The 22,950-nt window shown below is 42.6% G+C and overlaps 1 protein-coding gene across 1 annotated transcript in view; it reads left to right on the top strand.

The window, feature by feature from the left end:
* The window catches only part of tnmd (tenomodulin), a 35,173-nt gene extending 15,270 nt beyond the window's left edge, over positions 1 to 19,903 (top strand). The window contains exons 3-7 of the mRNA XM_046849883.1: positions 9,051 to 9,191; positions 10,365 to 10,469; positions 13,395 to 13,554; positions 13,863 to 13,975; positions 19,262 to 19,903. Coding sequence (XP_046705839.1) covers positions 9,051 to 9,191; positions 10,365 to 10,469; positions 13,395 to 13,554; positions 13,863 to 13,975; positions 19,262 to 19,471 — 729 coding nt within the window. The 3' untranslated portion in view covers positions 19,472 to 19,903. The remainder of the gene's footprint in view (positions 1 to 9,050; positions 9,192 to 10,364; positions 10,470 to 13,394; positions 13,555 to 13,862; positions 13,976 to 19,261) is intronic.
* Positions 19,904 to 22,950: the final 3,047 nt, after the last annotated feature.

Raw genomic sequence — 22,950 nt, forward strand, 5'->3', positions numbered from 1 at the left:
TAGATATCACTAAGCCTTGGGTTTTTTGTTTTATTTTTACATTTGACTACATCTGAACAGTAGTTCATTCATGATCTGCAGGAGTGCAGGGAGCCAGTGGTAAAGAAGAGTAGGAGATAATACGTTCTACTTTCTTAGGTTATGAGAAATGGTCTGTTGCCTTTGAATCCAGAATTTGTAACCTTTAAGAAAATAAGATAAAAAAAAAAACATAACTTTTACTAGTTGCATAACAGTATGGCCTGAAAGAGAGGATAATATATTTAATTAATTGGCAATTACTTATTTTATTAAACTTTATAAAATTAAATAAATTACTTAACACACTCAAAATAACACATCTGCACACACAGATTCACTTATAGATCAAAACATTTACTAAACATTGTTGATTATCTAAACCCAGAGATTTTGATGCATCTTACCCTATTTTTTAGACTTAATGTCATATTTGCTGTTAGAACATTAATTCACACCTTCTGTCCTAATCCAAATTAAAAGTAATGGGGTTAAAGAAGCCTTTTAATTAACTTACAAATAAACTGCTTTGTTAAATTATCTCCATTTTTATCAATTCTGTAGTTTGTTCATGCTAATTGATTATTTAAGTCAGTTAAAGGACTCTTAATGCTAAATGTTCCAGCATTATATTACATCCAACCATATAATAATTGAAATCTAAGTACCCAGACAGAGACAATGTCAATTACTCCCTCTTTTTTCTCAACCCACTATCATAGTCCTGACGGATATTGCCATTGTCACCTCAGATCCATCCAAGATGTTACAGGCTGACCCTCAGGTTCTCTATGGTTGAGGTACAAATGTTCAAGCATTGTGCAGCTTCTGAATGACAGCTGTTGTGTTGAGCTCTGACATCCTTGCATATCTCAAGGGCCTAAAGGAGAAACAGGACATCATGCTGTCATGAGCATAATATTATCTTTCCTTCACTCAATTGAGATAGTGTCTCTATGACCTTTACTGTCTTGCCAGGGAACACACTGTGTGGTAAATAAAACACATGGGGCTTTATTGCTGTCATTATTTTCTATTTGTCTGTCATATATAATTCTATTTGCCTGTCATTAATTCTCTATTCTCTTCATTTCTCTGAAAGCATATGCATGCTGTGCACACAGCATACCTAGGAGATCACACGTTCTGGAAATAAAAAGAAGAAAACAGTATATATATATATATATATATATATATATATATATATATATATATATATATATATATATATTCAGTGGGTACAGAAAGTAACCATTTGCTAAAATCATTTGTTTATTTCTTTTCCTCATTAATGTACACACTGCACCGCATATTGACAGAAAAACACAATTGTTGCAGATTTATTAAAAAAGAAAAACTGAATTATCACATGGTCCAACGTATTCAGACCCTTTGCTCAGTATTTAGTAGAAGCAGTTTTTTTGGAATCCAGGTGTGAAAAACTTGTTGCATAAAGACTTATGACCATCAGGCTGAAGTAATCCGCACAAACACACAAAGCAAAGTGTCAGAAAAAGCCGACCGACGGCACGGCGCGAAGCCGGAAAAAAACCCCGGAAGATCCAAAACTGAACCCGAAACCAAACACGAGGGACAGAAAAGTCTCAAACGTGAACGGCCGAAGGGGGCGTGGCAGGTGCCGGCCGCTTTCTCTGAAGCTCCGGCTTCAACTCCTTACCGAGAGAGCCGTGTGCGCTGCGGCGCTGCGGCCGTAAGGAGCACGGCTCTCGGTAAGGAGCGACTCGCGCACTCGGTAAGGAGTTGAAGCCGAGCGCGCGCTCCGCTCATCACATAACATTTGACAAAAAAATGCATATGTGCACTTACTAACAGCAGAGATTCACCAGTATACAATACAAACACCTGTAGTATCTGTAAGGTTTGATTTTTCCGCCACTTGCGCGAGTTCCCCTTCAGGAACTCGAGCTGCGTCGAAACGCTATGGGAACGCCCCTGCGTGACCGCGCTCTGAACCACGTGTAATCTGACCAATAGGCGTTTGGAATGTGACGTCATCAGCGGGCGACGTCGCGTAAACAGGAAGCTACAAATGGCTGCGAGATGGACCAGACGCTAGCTTTCTGCTCGCTCAGGTAAGCGCTGTTTCGCTGTGTTTTTCTGGTCGAGTGATGGCTGGCAGACAGGGTTTCCGTAAGTGCGTGCATCCGTGTCCGCGTTTTATTACCGGTAAGGATTCGCATGATCGGTGCGTTGTTTGCCTAGGAGTGGAGCATGCACAATCGGCTCTCGAGGGAGTCGATTGCTCTCATTGTAGCCGCATGGCTATGTGCACGCTTCGCTCCCGGAGAGCGCTCTTTGAGAGGAGCTCTCTCCTCGCGGCTCGGTCCCGCTCTCGCCGAGGCAAAGCGGCGCCGGCGCTCGTGGGGCTCGCAGGCCGATTTAGCGGCCGAGTTGGAGTCGGATGAGTCCGCTTCAGCTTCGTCGGCTGAATTGAGCTTCGGCTCTATTGGGGAAGCAGGCCCGATGGCTGCTTCTTCTCCCGGTACGAGCAGCGCGGCATTACATGTCTCTCTCTCCGAGGAGGGTGAGCTGATGGATGCTAGCGAGCCCGTGGAGCCCTCTCAGCCTGTGCTGTACGAGGAGCTCCTCGAGGTCGTGACACGAGCCGTTGCTAAGCTGGATCTAGCTTGGCCGGTGGAGCAGCAGAGACAGCGCGCACCCAGTAAGCTGGATGAGCGTTTTCTGCGCCCTGTGTCGCTTCCTCGGCGCCGGGGCCTGCCGTTTTTTCCTGATCTGCACGCCGAGGTGTCCAGTTCTTGGGAAACCCCATACTCAGCGCGTGCTTCGCCACACCACTCCTCGATTTATGTGGTTGGGGCTAAGGCGTGCGGCTATGGGGCGATGCCGCGTGTCGAAGAGACGCTAGCTAGCTACCTCTCCTAGCGTGGCATCGCCGCTAAAGGCTCGGTGTTCCCTACTAAACCGCCACGTGCTACATCGGCTTTAGTGGGGAAGGCTTACGCGGCAGCGGGTCAGGCTGCGGGATGTCTCCACACCATGGGTGTGTTGCAGGCATACCAGGCTGACCTGCTGCGTGACTTGGATGAGGGACTTAGCCCGGGCCACCGACATTAAGGAGTTACGCCGCTGCCGACCTAACCCTTCGGGCCACGAAGCACACGGCGCGGGCCGTTGGTCGGTCCATGGCGGCCCTGGTAGCCACAGAGCGGCATCTGTGGCTCACCCTGTCCGACCTCCCGGACAAGGATCGAGCTGTGCTCTTGAACGCACCGATGGCTCCTCCTGGTCTGTTTGGTGACGCCGTGACGGCGGTCGTGAACAGGTTTCAGGAGTCTAAGAAGCAGTCGGCGGCGTTTCAGCAGTACCTCCCTCGCCGGTCACGTGGGGCTGGTCGGCGGCAGCCCCAGCCTGGTCCTTCCGGGCACCGCGAAGCACAGAAACAGAGCGTCGCCACCCGGTCTCCGCGGGCGGGTCCTAAAGGTCCCAGGCATCGCTCTGGGCCCAAGAAGGAGCGGGCTGACCTGAGGGTCACCCTCGGCTCCAGCAAACGGGCCGTGGTGCGGAAATCCTGACGATTTTCGGTCGAGGGGGCGGAGTTCGCCTCACGCCACGGTGCCCGCCCCTCCCCGCACCACCAGGAGGCCGGGCCGTGGACTCTGCCACAGGATGTGCTTCAGAGCGGCCGCCCTCCAGCGGGTGCCTCCTCCACTTCTGCCCAAAGTCTCGCACGGATGGGGAGCCCGCCGCCTCTTCGAGGTGTCTTCAGCTGCAGGGCCCCGCCCCAGCTGCTCTGAGTGGGTCAGAGGCCAGTCCCGAGGCTGGTTCCCTGAGGAACTTTCTGGCAGCTTGGGAGGTGCTGCCAGGAGTCTCCCAGTGGGTCCTGCGGACCGTAGAAGAGGGTTACGCACTGCAGTTCGCGTCCTCTCCTCCCCGTTTCAACGGGGTATGTCCCACCCTGGTGGGTCCCGAGCAGGCTCTGGTCCTGAACAGGAAGTGCGCACGCTCCTGGGGAAAGGGGCCATCGAGGTGGTTCCCCTCGGTTCGAGAGTCAGGCTTCTACAGCCCGTGCCGTTGTTCGAAGAAGGATGGGGGTTGCGTCCCATTCTGGATCTTCGCCCTTGAACCGCTCTCTCAGGAGACTCAGGTTCAGGATGCTCACCCTCAAGGGGTCGTGACGCTTATCAGGTCCGGGGACTGGTTCATCACTGTAGATCTGAAGGACGCGTACTTTCACATCTCCATCCTTCCTGCACACAGGAGGTTCCTGAGGTTTGCTTTCGGGGCGAGTATACCAATATCGGGTCCTCCCGTTCGGTCTGGCACTCTCACCCGCACCTTCACGCCAGCGCCGATGCTGCACTGGCCCGCTGCGGCTTCAGGGCATCCGCATTGTGAATTACATCGACGATTGGTTGATCGTGGCTCCTCGAGCACCAGGCGGTTCGGCATCGAGATGTCGTCCTCTCCTGCATGAAGGTGCTTGGGTTTCGGCTAAACGCCAGGAAGAGCGTGCTTTCTCCTGCACAGAGAACCACCTTTTTGGGCGTGGTATGGGACGCGGCCAGGATGCAGGCACAGTTGTCGCCTGCTCAGGTCGAAGTCATCCTTACGGCCGTCAGGAGGGTGCGGGAAGGCCAGCCACTCACTGTACGGCAGTTCCAGAGGCTGCTGGGGCTCATGGCGGCGGCATCCAGCATAGTTCCGCTCGGGCTCCTGCACATGAGGCCCCTCCAGTGGTGGCTCCGGGCAGGGGTTCTCCCTCAAGGGAAACCCGCATCGCACTATCAAGGTCTCGCGGCGTGCCCTTCGAGCCTTGGATGTCTGGAGAGACCGGACATTCCTGTCCCGTGGCCCGGTGTTGGGGGTTCCATGTCGTCGCATGACGCCACGACGGACGCCTCACAGGGTGGGAGCGGTCATGAGTGGCCACTCCGCCCAGGGTTTGTGGAGCGCCCACGCCTCTCGTGGCACATAAATTGCCTGGAGATGATGGCGGTGTTTTTGGGGTTAAAACACTTTCTCCCGGACCTGCGAGATCGCCATGTGTTGGTCCGTACGGACAACACAGCGGTAGTCTCCTACATCAACCACCAGGGGGTCTCCGATCTCGCCTTGTACAAGCTAGCACGGGCGGTCCTCTTGTGGTCTCAGGACAGGTTCCTGTCCCTGAGAGCCATTTACATCCCGGGTCGGTTGAATGTCAGAGCAGACGCCTGTCGAGGCAGGGGCCGAGGCCTGGGAATGGCGCCCACCCCGAGGTGGTGGAGCTGGTATGGCGGAGGTTCTACAGAGCCCAAGTGGATCTTTTGCGAACCAGGAGACCTCGCACTGTCCCTCTGGTTCTCTCTCTCACCCAGCCCGTTAGGGCTGGATGCCATGGTGCAGTCGTGGCCGAGGCTACGTCTGTCGCCTTCCCGATCGCTCTGCTCCCAGGAGTTCTGGAAAGGGGGTTCGCCGGGAGGGAGTCCGTCTCCTCCTGGTGGCGCCTCGATGGCCGAGCAAGCCGTGGTTTGCGGATCTGGTGCCCCTACTCGAGGGCCCTCCGTGGGAGATTCCACCCAGGAGGGATCTTCTCTCAGGCGGGCGGGACCCTGGTTCACCCCCGCCCAGAGTTGTGGAGGCTGTGGCTGTGGCCCCTGAAGGGGCGCGGTTCGTGGCAGCCGGTCTCTCCACCGAGGTGGTAGAGACCCTTCTCCACTCCAGAGCTCCCTCCACGAGGAGGTCGTACGCCACACGCTGGCGACTGTTCACGTCTTGGTGCGAGCACCGTGGCCTGGATCCTGTTAACTGCCCGGTTGGGTCCGTTCTGGGGTTCCTACAGGAACAGTTTTCAGCGGGGTTAACCCCCTCGACCCTGAAGGTTTACGTGTCGGCCATCGCGGCATATAGCTCCCGCCTGCGGGCAGTCGCTGGGTAGACACCCACTGGTAACACGCTTCCTCCGTGGCACCCGGAGGCTGCGGCCCGGACGCCACCCAGAGTGCCTGTCTGGGATCTGGCTGTTGTGCTGGCGGCTCTTTCTGAGCCCCCCTTCGAGCCGTTGGCCGATGTGGCCCTTAGGTTTCTGTCGGTTAAGACCACCTTTCTGTTGGCGATTTCCTCCCTGAAGAGGATTGGGGATCTGCAGGCTCTGTCCATGGCCCCGTCTCGCCTGGAGTTTGCCCCTGGCATGGCCAAGGTGTTTCTCTACCCGAAACCTGGGTACGTGCCTAAGGTGCCTACGGCCCCCTCACGCCCTGTCGTGTTGCAGGCATTCTGCCCTCCTCCGTTTACTGCCCCCGACCAGGAGCGACAGCACCGACTGTGTCCGTGTGAGCACTGGATACTTACCTCCGCAGGACGAGTCCTTGGAGGAAGTCGGAGCAGCTGCTTGTCTGCTATGGCCCTAATAAGAAAGGTTACCCGGCCAATAAGCAGTCATTGAGCAGATGGGTTGTGGATGCGATTGTGTCGGCTCACGAGTCCTCTGGCCTCCCCGCACCGCTTGGGGTTCGAGCTCACTCCACCCGGAGTGTGGCGGCCTCTACGGCCTGGTCTGCTGGGGTCCCACTCCAGGACATCTGTGACGCGGCGGGTTGGTCCACCCCGCTGACCTTCATCAGGTTCTACGACCTTGACCTCAGAGCCACCCCGGGCTCCTCTGTTTTGCGTGCTGGTGCCGAGGCCCTCACTCTCTAGGCAGGGTCTGGTCAGTGTGGCGTGATTGGACACTCGTTCCCATAGCGTTTCGACGCAGCTCGAGTTCCTGAAGGGGAACGTCTCTAGGTTACGACCGTAACCCTAGTTCCCTGAGGGAACGAGATGCTGCGTCTCCGTGCCACACTTCCTGCATCCCTGCGGCGCTTACCTTCTCTCGCAGGAGCTAGCGTCTGGTCCATCTCGCAGCCATTTGTAGCTTCCTGTTTACGCGACGTCGCCCGCTGATGACGCCACGCCCAAACGCCTATTGGTCAGATTACACACGTGGTTCAGAGCGCGGTCACGCAGGGGCGTTCCTATAGCGTTTCGACGCAGCGTCTCGTTCCCTCGGGGAACTAGGGTTACGGTCGTAACCTAGAGACGTTCTTCTGCGGCTGCACAGTGCTGATCGACATAACTGACGTAAAAATTTCTTATTTTTCCCCCCTTGTGCTCGAGATATCAGGGTTCCGCGACATAAAAAAAGTCGACATAACCGATAAAAATGCGAGAAAAGCGAGAATTTGGCGGTTCCACTTCAAAAACGTCGACTTAATAGGGTTGTCGAGTTAACCGAGGGCGAGATAACCGGGTTCCACTGTACTTATAAGCACTAATGAATAAATATCTCCTATCTATTTGCCTTGAACCACTACCCTGCATGTTTTTTTTTGTCTCTCCAATATTCCTCATCTCTTTTAGAGGCAAACTCACTGAAAGCGAATTTACTGTATTTGTCCTTATTTCTTAACAAGATAAAACTACTTTAACTCACAGTCAGACTGCTATTACAAATCTGTGATGAAAGAATAATGTGGGGTCATACTGTGCACACAACTGTACCAGTGCGAAAGTAAAAAAAAAAAAAAAAAAAAAAAGAAACGAAAAATGTGATGGAGAAAGAGAGTGTGAAAGCAAAAAAGAAAAGAAAAAGATCATTTATAAGGCAGGTTTTTTTTAACCATTGTAAGATGGTTCACAACCCTCAAGCCTCAAGTACTCACTAAAAAGGCAACAATTTTGTCCAGGAAAACAATCAGTTACATTTTGTCACCAGTTACAACCCCAATTCTAAAAAGGTTGTAAAAATGTGTAACATGTAAATAAAAACAGAATGCAGTGATATTTTGCTCACAATTGAACATAGAAAACGTTTTAACTATTTCAACTGAGGAAATGTACCATTTTAAGAAACGAATAAGGAAATTCAAAATTTTATGGCCACAATGCATTTCAAAAAAAGAATAGATTTGGTGACAAAAGAGTTAATAAAAAGAAACAGTTAGATGACTAGATAATTTTGTAATTAATTAGGGTAATGTGCAAAAGGTCAGTAACATGGGAATGAAAGAGTATCTTGGAAAAGTAGAGTCTCTGAATCCAAATTTAAAATTCATTTTGGAAACCAGGGACCATCTGGCATGCTATCAGTGCTTAGTTAAAGCCAGAATCTCCAATGGTATGGCAGTGCATTAGTGCCTAAGGAATGGTCAACATGCACATCGGGAAAGGCACCATCAATGCTGAAAGGTATATAAAGATTATTAGATACAGAGAAACGTATGCTTCCATTCATATGATATCCTTTTAAGGAAAGGCCTTACACCAGTATACCGGGAAGGCCCCAGTATGCTAAACAGAATACTGCATCTATTACAACAGCATGGCTTTATAGTAAAAGAGACTGGGTGCTAAACTGGCCTGCCTGCAGTCCAGATCTTTCAACAATTGGAAACTTGGTGCATCATGAAAGAAAAATACAACAAAGAAGTGTATCAGACACAAATGGCACAACATTCCTCTCCCAAAACTCAAGCAAGTGGTCTCTTACTTTCCCAGACATGTGCAGTTTTTTTTTAAAAGAAGAAGGGATGCTATTAAAGTGGTAAATATGAACCTGTCCCACATTTTTGAGACATGTTGCAGCCATCAAGTCCCACATTGCCTTGTTTTTTCCTAAATTGTTATATTTCATTTCAGTTTAAACATTTGATTTTTTTTGTATGTTCTTATGTAAATAAAATATGGGCTTATAAGATTTACAAATAACTATATTCTGTTTTTATTTACATTTTACACATCTTCACAATTTATTTTTATTTGTACTTTTTTCACTTTATTAAAATGGATAATACCTTAAATAATACTCATCAGTTTCAATTAGCCACTGCAGTGCAGGTCACCAATTCTGTCAGCTGGACAAATTATGTCTGAAATTACAGCCGTTTCGGTTGCATATTTATGCTTTTAATCATAGCAGATATACTGTGTAATGCTGTGGGAAATAGAGTTAGTCTATACAATGTAGTGATCCAGCTTTTTGTGTATAATGAATGTACTGGTTCAGAAAACTGAGTATTTGGTTTCCACAGATCTACAATTATGAGTACAAAGCATTGCTGGATGGTGTGGAGACCGAGAGCATGATGGAGATCAATTCTGCTAAACAACTGGAAATCTTCAGAGTGGGCAATGGCAGTGAAGAGGTCATGGAGGTACATGATTTTCAAAATGTAAGTGTACCTGGCTTAATATGTAATAGTAACATGTTTGTCAAACAAAAGCCCCAAAACACAAAACCATATGGAAGACCAGATTCATCTCGGATTTTTTTCACATTAGTGGTTGAGATTTTACTCTTTCAAACCAAAAGAAATCTATCGTTATTGAGTCTCATTAAATTCAGAACCATTCAGAATATATGTGTGTAAAAACTGAAAGCACCCAGGCTGTACCCAAGGGAGATAGAAATGTGTAAAAGAGAATCAGGCATAAACTATGAAAAGCAACACTGCAATAAGATTTATTGGGACTAAATATGGAAGTCTATACAAGATCATGAAACTCCATACAAATATTATTGATTACTTCTGTTCAAATCACTGTGGCTGTTTAACAGTTCCAGGGCAGCAGACATCATAAGCCGAACCAAACACACAAATATCAAATATAATGCAGACTGACTGGAAATCTATTCACTTTCAGTAATTGTTGTGTTCTGACACATTTTCTAAATAAGTGCACGTCCAGATTGTGTTACTTATAATCATGCTTTCTCAGATTATGCCTAGGTTTGGAAATGATGTGTTTTTGCCCACATGTGAACTGTTAGTGCCATGTTACTGCTACCCTTGTTCATAGTCTTGTTACCTCGATTATTGTAATTCCCTTATTTTTGGTCTTACTCACACTTGTGTTTATACAGTATTTAGACAGACTTGTTTTTATCCTTATAATGAGTTTCTGCAAGCTCAGTGACAACAGTCTGCTCCTCGCTTTTCATCACCTGTAAAGTGGCCTGCATCACTTTTACGGTATTATCCAATTCTTTATCAGGGATGTTCTGGATATTCCAGTAATAGTTTGTCATCCTGATGTATCAGAAATAACGAAATACAAGGAGGAATTCTCCTGCTTCAGTGTGATTAATACAGCCATGTTTAACAAATATACACACAAGATAAGTGTGATCTAATCATTTAATTTTGGTCCTTATAGAAAAATTGTATGAAATATAAACCACATCCCCAACCTTACTGATCCATTTTCATGCTTGTGTTCAAAAATGAAGTTGCTTTCAAGTGTCCATAACAGCTTTTCACATTATTGTTCAGAATATCCCTTTTTAATTTTATTTGATAAGATTTCCATATACATATTTCTTGATTTTATTACATCTTGTGAAGGGACTGATGGGTATCCGTTTTGCCAAACATCAAAGATGCTATATGAGGACTCAGACCAGGGAATTGCCCAAACTGACTGAAGTGGACCTGAAGAGTGAGTTTAAGGTATGATAAAGCCTGCCAAGTTTGGATGCACTAGAACTGATGAGTTGTTCCTACTGGAAAAAAACATAGTTTTGCAATAAGAATAATAAGCAGAAGCAGATCCAATAGCAGCAAAAATGAATTTAGTCTACATCAACCCCACCCTTTTTTTCCCCTCATCTTTCCTCAAACACACCTCTACTCTTCGCCCTTCATCTTGCCTCCAGCATTTTTCAAAAAAGTATAGACTTCGGTCTCCAGTGTACATGAAACCATCAGAAAGTCCACAATCCCATAACCCCTTTGTGGCACACATCAAATGGTGTTTGCCATCAATCCTGAGCTAATATTAATTTTTAATCATCTCCACTGAAGGCTCAGCTCAAATAGCCTTAAGGAAAAAGTGAGGTCCTTCAGAAAGGTAAGCCATTAAAATGGTATTTGAAGATGTTTGCTCCGTAAATTTCACTTGACTCAGGGTTGAAGTGATTCATTTCTTTCTTGGGACTTAATGGCTGTCTGTGACGCTTAAGTTCTATCAATCAGACAGACAATTTATTGGTGGCACTGAAAATAACAGGCAATGTCATCTGTATTAGAGTTTCTTTCAGATATGGCTTTAGTCTCAACCAACCACAGGTTCATTTTGTTGGCATCTTATCAAACTCTGTGCACCTTCCTATACTGCAGTGAAGATGAGCAGATCCATTGTCATATCAAGCCTCTTTGATTCTATGAGCAGAAGGTATTACAGACAAAAATAGCATGGAATTTCTCTGGCTCATATTTTGAATTGCTAATCCCTGTTTACAAATACTAATTAAGGAAGCATGCACCATATGTCGCTGCCATTTTCTTCTTTTCACACATTGTAAAACCTAATTAGACTTCAGTTCTTATTGAGTGAGCAAGAGACAGAGAGGAAGAGACAGAGATCATGAAGGATTATAGAAATTATAGAACAGCACACAACCTTTTAAAACTAAACTAGGACACATCCACATTTATGATGGGCTAAAAATGTGAACTTTCTAATGGAATGGTAATCAAAGATAGCTTAAGTTAACATTCCTACCCTGTGTTAATCTTGCAGCAATAAAATACATTTAGCAAAAACATGAGGAATCAACTGCCAAAGTGCTACAAGGGAAAAAATAAAAACAGAGTGAGTGAGTGAGTGGGAGAAAGCAACCTAGAGTTAGTCAGAGAGAGAGAGAGAGAGAGAGAGAGAGAGAGAGAGAGAGAGAGAGAGAGAAATTGTGAAGTAGGTATGGATTAACACTAGCATTATTAGCTGCTAGTCCATAGGGCAGGCAGCTGCATTCCCGAGTCACACTGCAGCTCAGCAAAACAATACAAACTAAGAAGAGTCTGCACACTGTTGATAAGGAAATAAAGTAGTCTCCAAATACATCCAGGTGAAAATATGACTAGTTTTCTGCCAGCATTTTTACAAATTCCCAATGTTATTCAAGGAAATTTTGAAAGAAGTAATCCCATAGTTTCCCTACAGTCACTTACAGACTAAATGCAACTGATGAAATCGTAGTTCTGTTTATGGCAGAGCTGGTGCATCAGCGTCTTAGCTTTTTCCCTGCTTATTTGCTATTAATTCCATCTACATAACACAATAAACTATTTTAAATATAGGGTTTGTCTTATACAATATATCAGTGTTTGAAGTAATATGTAAAAAGATCTAATGTCTTAGAAGTTCCAAAATGTTAATTATTTTATTCTGAGCATCGATAGTAAGAGTTTATTCATTTATGATGTGGTTGGGTTAGACAATTAGAACATTTTTTTATTACTATCCTCTTTCCATTAAGGGATGATCCAAATGTAAATGTAAATAAGGCAAATATAAAATGTACCTAAATCCCAGGAGACAATCACCCCTTGAATTTATTGGTGTTATTTCTTAAATATAAAGCAAATCTCATCTTTCAGGACCAGCAGCCTATCCCTCTATTTACTTATGATGGTGGTGTGCTTCGCTTGAGCAGTTAAGAGACCCAATTAAGAGGTTTGGGGTAGAGCAAGTTTGGGGGATGTGAGTGCTCCTGTGCTACTTTAAATTTCAGCTTTAAAACAGCAGACTCTGTAGCTCTGCACAAACTGTCCTCCGAGTCATCATTAGTGTAGTGTTATGCTGGAGAGTGTGATGCTGGGAAGTAAGGAGTTAGAACAGAGGTGATAAGGGTATAAAAAAATTGTTGGAGTGAATGGTGTTTAGAATAAAGCTGAATTTTTGTGGCTTCTATACTACTATTTTGATATGAGTGTCAATTTACAACAGACATATTTGGGCACCAGAAGTGACTTCTGCTAGAGCCAATGTAGTAGAATAAACAATATGTATGTATGTGACCTAAAATAAATAATACCTCAATCATTAGCCCCAGGACTATAAATCAAGCAACTAATATACAATTAAGCATTAGATTCAGAAGGAATAACCTGGTAAAAACATTTTTCATGTAAGCCTTTTCTCTTTGTGCTTTGCAAATTAGAGGAAATTGGGGATTTTTTTGTTGTTGTTTGTAATGTATTTACATATACAGAAGAAAAAGAAAATAAATATTTTTTACAATTACATTGTATAAGGTACTTTATACATAATCCTTCGATACAATTGTGGTCAACAAAATGTGCAAAACCGTACAATGTCTCTCCTACCCACAAAATATAATTAATATCAATTAAAATAATTATTTTAGAATTATTTTAGAATATCAGGAAAGAAGATAGGGAAGTGTTTTATTTTCCAATTTTAGTTCTGAAAAAAATGTATATAGTTTTAAAGTCATATAAATAAATGGTATATTGAAGGCACTGCTGGTAATTAGTATATTTAATGTATAATAAAGTTCTTTTTATAAGTGCATCCAAGTCGGGCCTATGAAGAGAGACTGAAAATAAGTGTAATTTTTGTCCTGTCTGCAGGGTGGTGAGCCAGGAGAGGTGAATATGCAGGTGGTGGACTCTTATGTGTGGATACCTGCTAAGCAGCCTATCAATAACAGAGAATTTTTGCAAAACTCCAAGATCTGGGAAATCTGCCAAGAGCTACCCATCCACTGGATGCACCTGTCTCCTTATAGAGGTACTTTTAATGGAGGAGTTCTGGACTAGTTTCCACTCAATTGAGCTCTGTGTCATACATTCCAAACCAGTAGAAAACCTAGTTGTATAAGACCTTGTTACAAGTAAACCTAAAAAGTGAACAGACGTTTAAGGCAGATTCTCTCGTCTCTCTTTTTTCATGGTGTTTCCATGTTTCGGTTAATATATATATATATATATATATATATATATATATATATATATATATATATATATATATATATATATATATATATATATATATATTATTATTATTAATATTATTATACCTGTCTCTTTCTGTTCCAGATGCAACATTCAGTGATGTCAACAAGGTGGAAATGCAAGGCCCTGTAGAAGCACAGGCTCATGCAGTACGCCATGTCAGGGACATCATGGATGAATTGCCAGTAAACGACTATGTAAGTATGAGCTTTCAAGAGACACGTTTGAAGAGACATGCTCAAACCAATGAATTGGCTATTCCTGATTTATTTCTTCATATAAATTGGTTATTAACTGGACTTTCCTATTTCAAAAATTCTGTGTCGACCACAGGGCATCAGGTTTGCTCTCGCTCTCTCTCTCTCTCTCTCTCTCTCTCTCTCTCTTTATATATATATATATATATATATATATATACATACATACAGTATAAATATATGATTTACACTAGGCCAGTTACTTCCCATAGTGTCTAGCAGTATTATAAAATGATATTTAGCCTTCAAAGTCAGCACAGTTCCCTAAAGCCTTTGCATGAGCCTTTCTTGCCTTGCCTTTCATTTCCTATATTGCACCATGATATGTACAAAGATTGCCTTCCAAGATTACTCATTAATGCATAGATCTTAATATTTATTAAGCATCCTTTAATTAACTGGGCTAGACAAATTGAATTACATTTTTCTTCCTCAAAGGCAAAGCAGACATTCAATCATTAAATAACCCTTAGCTTTAGTCATGTTACGTATATAAATGCTTTGAAACAGCCCCCTAACTAGTCTAATGTCTGTTCTAAGAATAGAAACAAGATGGAGTGTAACAAGAAAGAACCTTGAAAACAGGCACATTTATCTTCAGAGGACCAGGAATGCTTTACCTAGTTGCCTCATCTAATTGCCAGAGCTGCAGTGTTTGGCTTAAATGAAGTTAACTCAGAGATGAAACCCCTTCCATGTTTGAAATACATCTACTTCAATCAGCTTTGTAATACATTCCAGGCAAGGCACATTCAAGACTAGGTTTATGATTGTGGACAGGATGATAACAAATTCCACTGGAGAGGATATGGCTCTATGTTAATGGTGGCTATAGTAATGTCAGTACCAATGGAAAAAAACTTCATTCTACCCTTTTTTATTATTAATATAAGCCTTTAGGTACTGTAGGCAGGATCATTTTCATGCAGTAAATCCTATAACCATCACACAAAATTTATAAATAATCATCAAAGATTCTGTGACAGATGGCTCAAGACATATGAGGCTGACCTTTCTTACTTCTGTCATGCTGATGTGTTTCATGTCAGCTCAGCCCTGGATAACTTTCACACAAGAAACTATCATCCAACAGCTTGGAAGAAATTGCATTATGGTCCTTGACCTAAATTCCCAGAATAAGTCACTGATGAGTTAGTTTGAGCCTGATCAGCCTTCAAAATTCTGAGTATATGATGGAGCTTGTTGCTGTGTCAGATGAATTCTCTTATTAATTATGGTTTGTACATCAGTGTCCAAATAACACTGTGCTAAACATTTGTCCTGGTATAAGAATGGTTAGGCTGATGGGTACGCACTGCTTTATCAAGGGGCAATTTGTAAAAGCACTAGACAGCTCAGTGTCCTTTTAGGGCATATTTTAAAAACTTACGTGCAGCAGAACTAATTGTTTCAGGCATAAATGCATGCATTATTTAGTATGCAGGAGCAACTGAGTGTCATGTATTTAACATTTTAATTAGTCTTGACATATAAAATGTAAAAAAAAAAAGGTATGTTTAAGAGATGCTTAATTTAACTGTATGCAATAATGTTGTCTGTTAATAAATGATAGCAAGATAAACCCTGACAGAATGAACTAAATAAAAATGCATTGTCTTGTTAAATGCCATTATTTTGCTTTTGTCTGGATCATATAAAATACAAAAAAATGTTGTACCTCTCTTTACCTTTACTGACAGAACATCTATATTAATGGCATTCTGGTATAATGAATTTGTTTAATTGTGACAGGTAAGTTTTTCTTTTGCATTTCACATCAGAACAGTGCCATCTATAAAGCAAAGCTTCAAGTATGTTGTGATTGATGTGTTTTCAAAATTTGGTGTGATTTATCTTTTGTTTTACAATAAATAAAAAAGCACTGTTAATTGTGTTAGATCATATTTCATTATATTTTACAGTGATATGCACTCTCAGGCTTTCTGTGTACCTGATAAAATAATCACTGTTGAATTGACAGCATTTCTGCTCATCCTGTGTAATTAATTATAGCTCTGCACTACAGAATCCAACCTTACATTATGAGTATCAGTAATTGCTTACATGGATTTAAAAGAGTAATACATCAAACTGAAAGGGGATCAGTGTGGTTTCTCATACCTTTTTTAATGGTCAAAATAATACAGTTGTCAGTCTATTTATCTGTGACACTAATCGCGAAGACTCCACTGTATAGAAAGATGAAAAGGTTGTTGTATGACTATTAAAGCAATGGTCATTTTAATTGCTTGGGTTACATAAAATGTAAATTATACTTAGATCAGCATGACAAATAGTATTATTTGCACTATATTTCCCTTGTAAGTCAGTGGTATTAACTGGTTTTGTAATAGTGTTTTTAATCAGACAAATAGCACTGCATTGTCTCAGAAGAGTCTTTGGCTGCTAGAGATTAAAATGCAGTCAGATGAAACAGAGTCGTGTAGAGGGCACTATCTGCTTGTGCAGTGCTATAGAATTAAGTGGCCCTTCTCTGACTCCATCTCAGTGTAGTTGCTGATCAAAGGGATGGCACTCAACCCTAGCATGCACTCATGATTATAGTGGAGTAGACCAAGAAGCATTAATTCTACCCAATATACCTTTTGCACAGCTTTCATTTAGCTGTTCTATGATCATCCTACTTAGGAGAGCAAAAAAATAGGTCCTTTTTTGGCAATCATATTAATTATATTTCTATATATATCCCACGTTTTGAACCCTTGGGCTTAAAAAATGAAGCAGCTTATTTATGAATTTTTCCTGGGTTTTTCCCAGTTTCACAAACTTCAAGCCAAAAAACTGAACCCCATAACATTAGACCAATGAAATTTCCGAACGGAAACGAAAAAACACACCTCACCTGTGTTCTAAACTGCACGGCATCAGGAGAAAAAACTTTTTTTTAACGCACGACGATGCCAAAAGATAAACTCCTGAGATAGTTGTGAAAGGAAGGAGGAAGACAGTGAACAATGACTTTCTTGGTAGGCTACTGTTTAGATACAAGCCGTTGTAACGCGTTGGGTCATGGGAGAGCTCGCTAACTCCAGTTGCAACAGAAATCATATAACCAAATTCATATGGAACCAAATTCCTTGTGTGTGTCAACACACTTGGCCAATAAACCTGATTCTGATTCTGATTCTGATAAGCACAGACAGGTTTCCAAAACTCGTGCTTTTTTATTATTCTTGGCAACAGCGTTACGGGTTAGTCAAAGAAACTTAGAAATGAGCATCAGAAAATAATAAGGACATAATCCTCGTCTTGAACACACGCAGTAATAGCGGAAAAATGCAATGCCAGCCTATTCCCAAAATACCTCTACGCTCCTAAAGGAAGCGCAACATATTTCACCCGTTACACCGTGTGTAATGTGTCTTTCGTTAAAGCCTGTGTAAAGTTCATTAGTGTAGTTTAAAATAAAAATATTTGTAAAAGCGGCTTATATATGGGTGCGCTTTGTAGTCCGGAAATTACGGTATATTATATATATATAATTCTATATTATCTAATAACTTTAGTAATGTGCTATCTGCATTAAATTAAGTAAATGAATTATTCTGTACCAGAATGAAAAGTAACACAGTTGCATATTCAATATGTAACAGCTGTAATCATTGCTGTTTTGAAAAAAGTGTTAGCATTTTACACTAGAGAACACAAATTTGCACCATATGTACTATGCTGGCACTGGTTGTCTGACTTGAAAGCTTTAACAATAATCAATCCACTACATGTAAGTACAGGTGCTGCAAGCCAACAAGACCAACAGGAAGCCCAGTTAGGATCTTCCCTCATTTGACAGGCCTCCTTTCAACAAAATGTGTCCATTTAATTAGATTATAACAATTCAGATGTGTTGGTGCCTTTGTTTGGTTTAAACACAGTTTTGTAGTGATGGTATTTCATTAAATTATCTAATTTGATTTAGATCAGTTGTTTCCTAATATTGATTTGAAGCTTTAATGGTTTTAAGCTAGTTTTAGGTAAGTGTGAAGAATTAATGTAATGATATTACAATCATTAATGTTTTTTTCTCATTAATCTACACCCATAAAACAGAATTATAGAAATCTAGAAAACCTGGAAGGTTAAATGTACATAAGGATTCAGACCCTATACTCAGTACTTAGTTGAAGCACCCTTTGGCAACAATTACAGCCTCAAGTCTTTTTGGGTATAATGCTTAAAGCTTTGCACACCTGGATTCGGGAATTTTTTTCAGTTCTCTCCAAAGATATTCAAAAGGGTTTAAGTCAGGTCTCTAGCTGGGCCACTCTAGGACATTCAAAGCATTTGTACTCCTGTACTGTCTTGGCTGTGTGCTTAAGGTCATGTAGGGACGGGAACGTTCGGGGGCTAGAGAGAGAGAGAGAGAGTGCAGGTGCGGGTGATTAATTGGAGGGAGAGGCTGATCGTGAGGGGTGAGAGCTTGATGGGGCATGGCTAGTGGTTCTCTGACACCATTGCAATAGTTTAAAGATTAAAAATAGTAAAAGATTATTGGCTCTGAGAGGTACACATCATTGATTCATTTTCTTGTAAGTTATTTTAAGCAGACAAATACTTTTTCCTGTAAAATTAATTGTTGGTAATTATAAACATATATGACAATTAGTATTATTATTATTGTATTTTTTTTAAGATTTACACAACACTGTACTTTTTTTAACACCTATGAAGATTCCTAGAGTTTGCAGTGTTAACCTACAACAACAACAAAGCCATGTATCTAACACTGACAGAGACTGCATCAAATTATTTGTTGTCCCTCACATGATGTTTTTAAGCCCACTCAACTAAACAGTCAAACATTTTAGCAAAATTGAGTAAATAATCTTGCTCACTTGATTTATGCAGAATACAACTCATCTGAATGTCCTCATGACATCCTGGTGGTACTGAGATTTGAACCCACAAATATCTGCTGTTTGATTCAAAGTCTTAGACACTGGGCTGCAACGCTGCAACTCTGCTGCATTGATTCAACAATTTCTACCACTGAATTAACATAAATGCTGGATTGAATCAATACAAGCAAGTTGAGTTAGTTGTGGTGGCTCAGTGGTCAAGTCACAGATAAAAAAGTAATGTGTTTAAAAGCAATACCATTGCCCTGAGACTCTAGAAAAAGTAATTACACCTGCAAAACTAGTTAACATTAATAGTCTGTGTGTTTGTTTTTGGACTCCCTTCTTACCATTTCAACACCCTTTACAGAGTGAAATTGGTCTTCAGTTGGACAGCAGCCTAGAGGAACAGGGCTACTGCTGTCAGGACTGCCGGCGAGGGTATCGCTACTGTCGCCGCTACTATGAGCCACTGGGTGGCTACTGGCCATACCCTTACTTTTACAGAGGAGGCAGGGCCATCTGTCAAATTGTCATGCCATGTAACTGGTGGATTGCACGGATGCTGGGCAGAGTGTAAGAGAGCAAGGTACCACATAAATATAGTGCTGTGTTGCTTGAAGATAAACATAGAACTCCACTGTGTGTCTATTCTATCTAATTTTCTAATCATTATTCTCAATATTTATATTCAATCTTTGCATTAAGTAATCATATTAATATTGCTAATGCATGATTTTGGTGAAATATATTGTGTTAATGCAACAACCATATAAAAATCTGTGTTCCTGTGAGGAATTTAATCTTAATGGCTCTTTATTGAGAAATCAATCATAAGTGTCAATAGGTGCATCTTCTGCATGGCTTCCACTTTGTCTTAAACGGCCCTGTTTGGTTTATCTCCTAGTCAATAGTAGATGAAAGGCATTGTATAAGCTTGCATAGACTGTATTGATTTACCTATAATTGCAGTAGATTTTATTAAACTCAATCAAGGCAAAACTTGCACAGATACTGTGGTCCTTTGCTTTTGTTACTATTTTTCTCTAGTACAAAAAACAACTGTCTCAAAAGCATCCCATTTTTAATTTTAACCAAATACCAAGAGCAAAAAAAAAAATCGTTTTGCAGAAAATCTTCTCTGTAATTATTGGAACACCAAGGCCAATTATTTTGTTCTTGCCATACAATGAAGGTATTTGGGTTTTTAGCTCAAAAGATTGATAAGTTCAGCTTTAATTTCCTCATATTTTCATCTAGATTTTTTTCAAAAATATTGAAAAATCTGACTGACGTATTTTGTTTGCCATATTCACCCCGTTAGATTAATTGCTTAAATAAATAGTTCTTAGTGTCCACTCATTTTTTCGCTCTGATGACCAACATTAGCACCACGGAACTGTCTATGGGAGAAAAGCAAGAGGTCTGCCACTCAAGATACTATGTTCTAAATGGTTTTTGCTCATTTTATATTTAGAGCAACACAGTTACATGTGCTACTAGCATTCAGTGTAGGAGCATTTACACAGTGTAGTCTGGATTAATAAACTAAACCAGGAACATGTTATAATAAGCTTTTACACACAGGGCATTCCACCCATAAGTGATCAAAATAGTGGCTTTACAAAGCCTGTCTAAATGATCACTTATCCTGTAGTACTTTGAGATTTTTTCCTATTTTATTATTCATATAAAGTCAGTGTAATTCATTATGATGTTTACTATTACTGCACTTTTGCATATGCAATATTGTTAAAATCTTTATTAAACATATGTTTAAAACACACAAAAACAGCAAGCACATGAGATGTACATCTTCTTCTTCTTCTTCTTTCGGCTGCTCCCATTAGGGGTCGCCACAGCGGATCATCCGTCTCCATACCACCCTGTCCTCTACATCTGCCTCTTTTACACCAACTACCTGCATGTCTTCCCTTACCACATCTATGAACCTCCTTCTTGGCCTTCCTCTTTTCCTCCTACCTGGTGGCTCCATCCTCAGCATTCTCCTACCAATATAATTCATGTCCCTCCTCTGCACATGTCCAAACCATCTCAATCTCGCCTCCCTCACCTTGTCACCAAAACATCCTACATCGCTGTCCCTCTAATAAACTCATTTCTAATCTTATCCATCCTCGTCACTCCCAACGAAAACCTCAACATCTTCAGCTCTGCTACCTCCAGCTCCACCTCCTGCCTTTTACTCAATGCCACTGTCTCTAAACCATACAACATCGCAGGTCTCACCACAGTCCTATAAACTTTCCCTTTCAATTTTGCAGATACCCTACTATCACAAATCACTCCTGTCACTCTTCTCCACCACTCCACCCTGCCTGCACTCTTTTCTTCACTTCTCTAACACACTCTCCATTACTTTGCACTGTTGACCCCAGGTACCTGAATTCCTCCACCTTCTGAAGCTCTTCTCCTGCAACCGCACCACTCCACTGCCCTCCCTCTCATTCACACACATGTATTCTGTCTTACTCCTACTGAGTTTCATTCCCCTTCTCTCCAGCGCATATCTCCACCTCTCCAGGCTCTTCTCAACCTGCTTCCTACTCTCACAACAAATCACAATATCATCCGCAAACATCATAGTCCAGGAGACTCCTGTCTGACCTCGTCCGTCAACCTGTCCATCACCACTGCAAACAGGAAAGGGCTCAGGGCGATCCTTGATGCAGTCCAACCTTCACCCTAAACCAGTCTGTCATACCTACTGCACACTTCACTGCCATCACACTGTCCTCATACATGTCCTGCACCACCCTCACATACTGCTCTGACACACCTGACTTCCTCATACAATACCACAACTCCTCTCTTGGCACCCTGTCGACGCCTTCTCTAAATCCACAAATACACAATGCAATTCCTTCTGTCCTTCTCTATACTTCTCCATCAACATTCTCAAAGCAAATAAGGCATCTGTGGTGCTCTTCCTCGGCATGAAACCATACTGTTGCTCACAGATGGTCACCTCTTCTCTCAGCCTGGCTTCCACTACTCTTTCCCATAACTTCATGGTGTGACTGATCAACTTAATACCCCTGTAGTTACTGCAGGTCTGCACATCTCCTTTATGCTTAAAGATCGGTACCAGCACACTCTTCTCCATTCCTCAGGCATCTTCTCACCTTCCAAAATCCTGTTAAACAATCTGGTCAAAAACTCCACTGCCATCTCTCCTAAACATCTCCACGCTTCTACCGGTATGTCATCTGGTCCAACCGACTTTCCACTCTTCATCCTCTTAATCGCTGCTCTCACTTCCTCCTTACTAATCCTATCTACATCCTGCTTCACCAACTCCACATCATCCAACCTTCTCTCTCTCTGATTTTCCTCATTCATCAGCTGCTCAAAATACTCCCTCCACCTTCTCAACACACTCTCCTCACTAGTCAACACATTTCCTCTCCATCCTTTACTGCTCTAACTTGCAGTACATCCTTTCCAGCTCGGTCCCTCTGCCTGGCCAATCGGTACAAATCCTTTTCTCCTTCCTTAGTGTCCAACCTCTCATACAGCTCCTCATATGCCTTTTCCTTGGCTTTCGCCACATCCTCTTAACCTGCTGCCGCATCTCCTTGTACTCCTGCCTACTTTTCTCATCACTCTGTCTATCCCACTTCTGTTTTGCCAACCTCTTTCTCCTTATGCTCTCCTGCACTTCCTCATTCCACCACCACGTCTCCTTGTCTTCCTTTCTATTTCCAGATGTCACACCAAGTACTTTTCTAGCTGCCTCCCTCATCACTCCTGCAGTAGTTGCCCAATCATCCAACACCTCCTTAACACCACTGAGCCTCTCTCTGACCTCTTCCCTGAACCTCACACTACACTCTTCCTCCTTCAGTTTCCACCATCTTATTCTTCTTTCAGTCCTCACTCTCCTCCTCTTCTTCTTCGCCTCCAAAACCATCCTACAGACCACCATCCTATGCTGTCTAGCTACACTGTCCCCTGCCAACACCTTACAGTCGCCAATCTCCTTCAGGTTGCATCTCCTGCATAGCACATAGTCCACCTGTGTGCACCTTCCTCCAC

The sequence above is a fragment of the Silurus meridionalis genome, chromosome 5 (genome assembly GCF_014805685.1).
Source record: "Silurus meridionalis isolate SWU-2019-XX chromosome 5, ASM1480568v1, whole genome shotgun sequence".
Classification (NCBI taxonomy): domain Eukaryota; kingdom Metazoa; phylum Chordata; class Actinopteri; order Siluriformes; family Siluridae; genus Silurus; species Silurus meridionalis.